Genomic DNA, 7,643 nt, shown 5'->3' with positions numbered 1-7,643 from the left:
CTGGCAATAAACCTGTTCCAGAGAGGTCATGGTGTTGTGTGGCCATCAGCCCATCTGCCTGGGGGGGCTCAGTCAGCTTGGAGTCATCTCTCCCAGCATGAAGTGCTGGGTTTGTGCCAGGCTGGTGCCAGAGGGGAAGTGAGTGGCACTGTGGGGCCCAGCCTGGCTTCTTGTCCCCAGGACCCTTCCCCAGGCTGCCCCACTGGCCCCTCTCAGCCCCAGGGGAGGGAGGTGCAGGCAGCTCCATGCAGAGATTTGTGTAAGGTTTTATTACCCAACATCCATATTGACAGACTGGTCCTCCCGCCCCTTCCTCCCTCCCCCCCCCTCCCCAAAAGAAATGAAGAGGAAAAAAAAGAAGAAAATAGGTGATGAAGCTGCAGCGCTGGCGTGCCACAGCTTGGCAGTGCAGGGCTGGAGGTGGGCACAGACTGGGGTAGGGTGGGATACCCCAGGGTTCCTGGTCTTCCTGGCATGGCCATGGCACCACTCCCACAGCCCAAGGCACTGAGCAGAGCCAGGTCCTGGTGAGCACCATGGCATGGAGTGGGCACTTGCCATGGCCCTGGCTGCCAGCTGGCACTTCAGTAAGCCTTTTGCAGCCCCCCAGGAATAAAATCAAGTCCAGCATGTACAACATGGGTTTGGAGGGGCAAGACTTGACCCTTAATGAGGGAAAAAGACTGCGCTGGTGACCCTGGCACCTCGAGCCCTCCTGCATCTCTGCTCAGAGGGGATAGTGCAGCTTCCCAAGCACCCCTCTGCCCATCAGGTGCTGCAGCACTGTGGAGCTGGTCCTTGCTATGGAGCCAGGCTGGGGGGCCAGGATCTGTGTCTCAGCAGGACACCTCAGTGCTGCCGGCCACAGGGATGTTGACCCAGCCACAGGAATGCTCACCCCTGCAGACTGACTCTTCACTCCAAATGCTCTTCAGCCCAGCAGAGCACAAGCCATGTAGGAACAGTGTTTGAAAAGAGGGTCTCAGCCCCACAAGCCACCGGGAAAGAGGTGGCTCCAGGCAGGACACACATGGCTGAAAGTGTCTCTTAAAAAGCTCCAAAAATGCAAACACAGTTCAATAAAAGCCCCCCTCCCCCCAGCCTGTAAAACCCCAGCTGTAAAAAGTGGCAGCGCTTTGCAGTCGTTGCATCCCCAGCTGCCGTCGGAGAAGAGCAGCCAGTGGGGCTGAAGGAACCCACACGGGGACAAGTGCCCACGTCCACAGCACGTGGGGCATCTCCGGTGCTACCAGGGCAGCTGGATGGGCCTGGCAGCAGGGCAGCTTCATCTCCACCACCAGCCGTGGTGAGGACATGCCCTGGGCTCTGACGGTCACTCCCAGGCAGGCCAAGTAAGGGAGCCATGGGGACAGACTCCCCAGCTGCCTCCAGCCACGGCAACAGGGATGAGCGGCTTTCCATCACAGGCATGGCTGGCCTCAGTCTCTCCCATTTGAGATCTGTCACAGTGCCCTATGTGGCCACATCCTCCCAGCTCCAGGGCACCCATGACACAGCAGTAGGGCAGAGAGGACAGGGCTGTTGAGGGGATGGTGCCTGCCCTGGGCAGCTGTGGGCACCCGCACATGCATGGCCATGGGCTGGTCAGAGCGTGGCCAAGCCCTGGGCAGGCAAATCGATGGCAGGGTGATGCACCAGTGTCTCTCCAGCACGGGAAGTGATGCTGCTGCCTGGGGTGCCAGAGCTCATGGGAGTCAGCAGCACCCACCCTGAGTCATCTCCAGACCTGTGCCACAGGCAGGAGATGCACGGGAGCAGCTGCCTCCATCTGGAAGGAGCCACGTGCTTCCTCGTGCTGAAAAAAGCAACCAAACACAGAGACAGGGCACCAGCCTCACATTCTGGGGCACCTCCATGAGGCTGCACTCATGGAGGGACCCCAGGCTGGCAGTAGGGACCCCAGCAAAGGAGATACCTTGCCCCAGCGTGCAGTGCTCCACCACCACCTGCCTCAGCCCCAGGAGCCCCACACACTGGCACCAGGTGTCTCAGGACAGCGGGGCAGGGACCCATCTTCACTTGCCCAGAGAACCCCCTGGCACCCCCACCCTGCCAGCATGGGCAGCAACTCACTCCATGGCGGGGCCAGTGCGGGAGCAGCACCGGGGCCGCCGGACGTTTTGCAGCAGAGCCCGAAAGACACTGGGCTGCCTCTTGGCCTCACCTTTGCGGGAGCCTCCCTTGACGGAGCCGGTGCGGGTGCTCTGTGGGGTCACCACCACCTGCCGCCCGTGCTCCTCGATCTGCTTCTCCAGGTGCTTCTGGATAGCCATGCCCAGCACCTCCACCTCCATGGAGGCCCCGTACACCTCCCACGTCATCCCCTTCTCATCCCAGCTCACCTCCCGGATGGGTTCCGGAGCCTCCTCCACCACCTCCACCACCGTCCCCTTCACCTGCACCTCAGGATACGAGGTCTGTGGAGACTTGGCCACTGGTGTCATTGGCCCAGTGGCCACTGAGCGCGTCTCCACGGGCATAGACACCTGCATTTCTGCGTCCTTCTTGGAGGGCTCCAGGCGTGGGGCTGCAGAGCCCATCTCTCTCTTGGGGAAGGTGAAGGCAGCAGCCCCGCCCGGGGGGCTCATGGGGCTCAAGGCCACTGACACCAGGGACGCACGGCTGTCCACTTGCGTCCCCATGTCCTGTGTTCCGGCATCCTGCGGTGGGGTCACCTCAAAGGAGTAGGACTCGTAGAGCTGCTTGGCTGTTTGGGGCTTCTGGCTGCTCCCAGCATCCACACCCTGGGCTGAGCTCCGTTTGGCTTTGCCCTGGCCTAGGGTGGTGGAGCTCGGTTCTGTCCCGCTTTGGCCCCCGATCCCCACAGTGCTGGTGCTGGGGGGGTCTGCTGTGCCTCCCTGGGGATGCTTGGGAGCCTCACTGCTGTTCAGCTGCGGTGCAGCACCCAGGGATGTCCCTATGCCACCCTGAGGCTGCTCCTGGCTTGGCAGCTCAGCTGTCCCAGTGCCTGTGGTGGGCTCCACAAACGCGACATGTTTGGCAGGAGCCGGCGCACTTCCAATGTCCTTGTTGGTCGCCTTGAGGCAGGGATCGGGCAGGGGTGAAGTGGGGGCTGCATTCTCCTTCTGGGCATTGGGGACCCCCATCCCTGTGGGACCACAGGCAGGGGCAGTGCCACTTGGTCCCCCACAACTCGCTGTTGCTACTGCCACGCTCTGCTCTGTGCCGGTGTCCTGGAGGAGCGTGCCGGGAGCTGGTCCCGTTGGTGATGGCACCTTCTTCTCTGCTGCTGAGCCCAACGTGGTGCCCTGAGCCTCTGACTCAGCCACACAGCAGGTCCTCATGGCACGGGCTCCCACGGCACAACCAGAGCCAGGCAGGCACTCACCCACCGTTGAGCAGCCGGGGGAGGTGGCACTGGGGTCACAGGTGTCCTCAGCCCCAGCCTGGCGACTCAGCACCTGCAGCCCCTCGGGCTCCTTAGCACTGCCCATGCCCAGGGAAGGCTTCTCCCATGCTAGTCCTGCTGTGGGTCTGCAAGAGAGAGGATGGGGCAGTGAGGAAGGAGCAGCACATGGACCCCCAGTCCACCTCAACTGCTGATTGTTTTTCTCCCTGCCGCCCATGACAACAGGTTGGGCGGCCACCCGGAGCACTCGCTGTCCCTGGCACAGCCTGTGTGGTGGCACTCGGTGCCTGGCCATACAGGAAGGGAGGAATGGTGTTGGCTGCCTACCGTAAAAGTCAGCCTTCTCCCAGTGCAGCTGGACCAGGAGCAGGATCCAGGAGCTGCTGTGGCTGTCAGAGTGGGGGACACGGTCCAGACACCCCTGTGGAGAGAGCAACAGCTGGAGTTCAGCCCTGGACACCAGGCTGAGAACCCAGGGGGGCTTGGCAGCCCCCACCTGTCAGTGGGGAGCTGGCTGCAGCAGGGGGTGAGAGCAAGCTGGGTCCGGGTTCCAAGGGGGGCTGCAGGGCAGGGCAGAAGCATGGGGCAGCCCAAGCTCTTCCCTCCACTTGTAGCAAGTAGCATCCCCAAAGGTGGGAGTGACGTGTGTCCCCGGCCACAGTAACCCCCAGCTCAGCATCCACATGCCATGCCGAGGGTGACTGAGCTCCCGGCCGTGCCACACATGAGGGGAACACCGTCCAGTCTCATCCAACTGTCCCCTAACCCTTCCTGGCCCCATGGGGCAGAAGCAGGGTGGGAAGCCCCAAGCTTTCCGGGAGCCCCCCAGCTCTGCTAGTGCCAGTGAGTCCCTGCGGAACTGGGAGCACATGCATCCCGCAGCCATGGGGCATTCCACGCCTCCGGACATGGCCCCTCGCGGGTCCCAGAGAGGGTAGAGCCGAGTGGACTCAGATGGAGCCGAGCTAGTCCCCACAAAGGGAGGCGGCAGGCAGGAGCAGGAATCAGGCAGGCACAGACCCCTCCCAGCAAAGCCGGGCCTGAAGGCGACGACCCCCGCCCCGTCTGCACGTTCCCACGCAGAACCCCGATCCCCGAGGGGGTCGTGCCGCCCGCACTCCGAACTGCCTCGACAGCATCCCGCTCCCGCGGGGCTGTGGCGCCGTGCCCGCCACTGATGCTCCGCGGAGGAGCTGCGAGCCCCCGGCACACGCGTGTGCACACGCACGGGCACGCACACGCCAGCACATGGCCACGGGCACACCCGCACGCACGGACACGCGTGTGCACGCCCCGGCCCCGCTTCCCCGGCCCAGTCCCGCACAAAGCCGCCCCCGCGGCAGTCCCGGCCAGGGGAGGCCGACCCGTCCGCGCCGCCACCGCCCGCCCCGTACCGGCACCCCCGCGTGGGGGTGGGCTACGGCCCCGGGACGGGCGGCGGCAGCGCCCGGCCCGACCCCGCCATGTGCGCCCCGGGGCCGCCGGTACCTGCGGCGGATCCTCCCGCCCGGTGCCGTCCCGTCCCGTCCCGTCCGGTCCCGCTCGGCTCGGCTCGGCGCGGCGGCGGCAGCGGCGAGCATGCGTGGGGCGGCGGCGGCGGGGGCGGTACCGTGCCCCGGGCCGCTCCCCCCCGGCTGCCGCCCGCCCCGGCGCCCCCGGCAGCGGTGGGCAGGCGAGGGACAGCCGGTTGACACGGGGGGCGTTGGGGTCCCGGTACACCGCATCCCTCCCGGTGTCATCGCTGTCACCCCCACCGGCCAGCCCTGGGAGCCCCCCATCGTCCCACAGCCCCCCCGCCCCTCCCGGCACCCAGAGCATCAACACCCCGTGTGTCCCATGGGCGAGCACCCCGGCACCCCGTGTTGCACCCGTGCGCAGCAGGACATATGGTCAGGACCGGCCTGTTCAGGGGGTCCCCAACCCTTAGCGTAGCTCCCATGGGTGGGGGTCACAGCGACACTGAACACAGTCCCCCTCCTACCTGGTGATGGAGACGGCCGCTTCCCTCCCGGGCATCACCGGGGAGGGGGCTGCACCCCAACTAGCCCGAGGGACCGGGACAACGTGCCACCGCGGCGGGATGGAGGTGGGTTCCCGCGTACCCCTCGCCCGAGGGTGGGGGAGGATGGGGAGGGAAGAACGGCCCCGTCTCGCTCCCGGCAGCGCTTGCCTCTGCTCCCGGGCTCAGGCTTTGTCTAACTCCTTCCCACGCACTCCCGCTCGCGCTGCGGGGGGGAAGGCGGCCTGCTCGCCTCGCTTGCATCCCTGCATCCTCCCCAAAACCATCCAGCATACCCCCCAAGCTCCCCCCCCCCCATCACCCTATAGAATCAGGGTCCCCTTGGTGACCGGAGGATGTCAACACAGACAGGAACAATAGATCTATAGGGCCTGGAGGGGCATGTGCTAAGGTTAGAGGGAGTTGCCCATCCTGTGGTTGACGTTAGCACCTGTCCCCCGCCCTATAGATCTATAGGGTAAGGCTGGTTCTAGGGGAGCTGGCACACCTGGTTGCTTGGAGACAAGAGAGGTTGGAAATGCTTCTTTCAGTAAACAGCCAGGCTGGAACAAAACCCCAAAGGCTAAAAATAGGGAGGCAGGATATGGAAATTAAATAAAATTTAATTCTCCTCCCTGGGGCAAAGTGAGGCACCTCCATGTCAGCACTGGGCACCCCAATAGATGGCTGGAGTGACTGAGTGGGGGGTGTATCACCGCACCAGTGTGTCCCCTCCTCTAAGTGCCTCGGTCCTGCTTGCTGGTCCAGTTCTATAGCATTGACTGGACCCAGTTGCCCGCCTGCAGCAAAGAGGTGTGGGGCATAGGTATGGGTTTACATCCCGTGCTGCCCTGTGTGGGATTAGACCCAATCCTGAGCACAGTCCTATCCCGTCCAAGCACAGCCCTATCCCGTCCAAGGGACATCATGGACTGGGGCAAGTCCCGGCAGAGGAGGAGACAAACGACCCCTGGTCCCTGGTTGGGATTTTGCCGCAGGCAGGAGGCTGACGGGTCGCATCCTACTGCCATTTGCTTCCACCTGCTGCTCTCAGCTCCACCGGCAGCGGCTCTCCCCATCCCCATCGGCATCTTGCCACCCAGCATGTCCCCGTCCCACCAGGGCTGGCACGGGGGGGGCGGGGGAGGAGGATGGTCGTGGCGAGCATCCTCCCCTCCCCACAGGCAGCCTTCGTCCCAGGCTGGCTGCCTCCTCCTCCTCCTCTTCCCGCCCGGGCACTTCGGGGCTGGCAGGAGAACAATAGCGAGGAGGATGAGTAAGATGGTCCCCATTGCCTTGGCAACGCACTCCCGCGCTGCCGGCTCGGGAGGAGCCAGGCAGCTGCCTGAAAAGCGCGTTCTCCCTCGGCGGAGGGGGTGCTGGCGCAGGTAGCACGGCACCCCCTCCCCGGGCGCCATGGCCCACCTCCCACGCCGCACGGGCAGCGCCACGTGAACGCACACCGGGCTCCCCCACAGCCGCCGGCGCCCGCACACGCCGGAGCGAGCAGACACACGCGCCCGGTACACGGATCAGCACGGGCTGGGCTCCGCCGCGCCCGGCTCCCCGGTGCCACGTTGTGCCAGGGAGCTGTGGAACACAGCTGGCAGGGTCCGGCTGGGAATGTGACTCCTCCCGCGCTGCCCTGGTGGGAAGGCAGTGGCTTTCCCGCAGCCACCTTCACGCACGGGCTGCCCACAGTATCGGTGGGCAGAGGTGCCGGTTTCAGGGCTGGTGGGGTGCTGGCAAATGGCAGAGGCAGGGGATGCCTGGGAGCGTCAGGCTCTCAGCTCTGGCTACATGCTATCCCGTGGGTCGTGACACCAGCAGGAGGACTCTCAGCATGTCCAGAGCTGCAAGTGCCTTGTGATGATGGGGACATCAACTGGAGATCCAAAAGCATCAAGCACCCTAAAACCAGCACTGTTTTCCCAGCCACCTTGGTGTGGACGTGCTGGGGGGGGGGTGTGTATCTGATCCCTGCCAGCATCCTCTGTCCCAGATGCCCCAAAACACAGCCCTGCCTCAACCCTGTGGGGTGAGAGGACACTGTCCAGGACACCACAGTCTGGTGGCCGAGTACATCATCCAGGACACTCGTGGATACAGACAGGGATATGGCCCCAGGGTCAACTGGGAAGCAGAGGCAGAGAAAGAGGCACAAGGAGGCCCAGCCCTGCCAGCTGTTCTGTGCCACTGAGAGGCATAAGCTCTGTGTCTGAGCATGGCATCAATGAACCAGAGCTGGGTGGG

At 64.5% G+C, this 7,643-nt stretch overlaps 1 protein-coding gene across 2 annotated transcripts; it reads right to left on the bottom strand.

Annotated features, from left to right (window-relative positions):
- Positions 1–310: 310 nt before the first annotated feature.
- GPRIN1 (G protein regulated inducer of neurite outgrowth 1) lies at positions 311–5,519 on the bottom strand. 2 transcript variants are annotated; one of them, XM_050312295.1, is made up of 3 exons: positions 5,373–5,519; positions 3,719–3,812; positions 311–3,516 (listed from the first exon to the last, which is right to left on the bottom strand). In XM_050312295.1, exon 3 carries the CDS (start codon positions 3,474–3,476, stop codon positions 2,091–2,093), a length of 1,386 nt encoding a protein of 461 aa, XP_050168252.1. In that variant the 5' UTR covers positions 3,477–3,516; positions 3,719–3,812; positions 5,373–5,519; the 3' UTR covers positions 311–2,090. The 2 variants fall into 2 exon arrangements, with proteins under 2 accessions (XP_050168252.1, XP_050168253.1); XM_050312296.1 differs by lacking the exon at positions 5,373–5,519 and adding an exon at positions 4,880–4,948.
- Positions 5,520–7,643: the final 2,124 nt, after the last annotated feature.

Source organism: Myiozetetes cayanensis, unplaced genomic scaffold (assembly GCF_022539395.1).
Source record: "Myiozetetes cayanensis isolate MyiCay16 unplaced genomic scaffold, myiCay2020 scf17, whole genome shotgun sequence".
Classification (NCBI taxonomy): Eukaryota; Metazoa; Chordata; class Aves; order Passeriformes; family Tyrannidae; genus Myiozetetes; species Myiozetetes cayanensis.
The sequence above is the reverse complement of the archived record's forward strand: the minus strand, read 5'-3'. Positions and strand labels throughout refer to the sequence as shown.

Bases quoted from the DNA above. Each gene is read 5' to 3' on its own strand.
- GPRIN1 (XM_050312295.1), bottom strand. From the start codon at position 3,476: ATGGGCAGTGCTAAGGAGCCCGAGGGGCTGCAGGTGCTGAGTCGCCAG.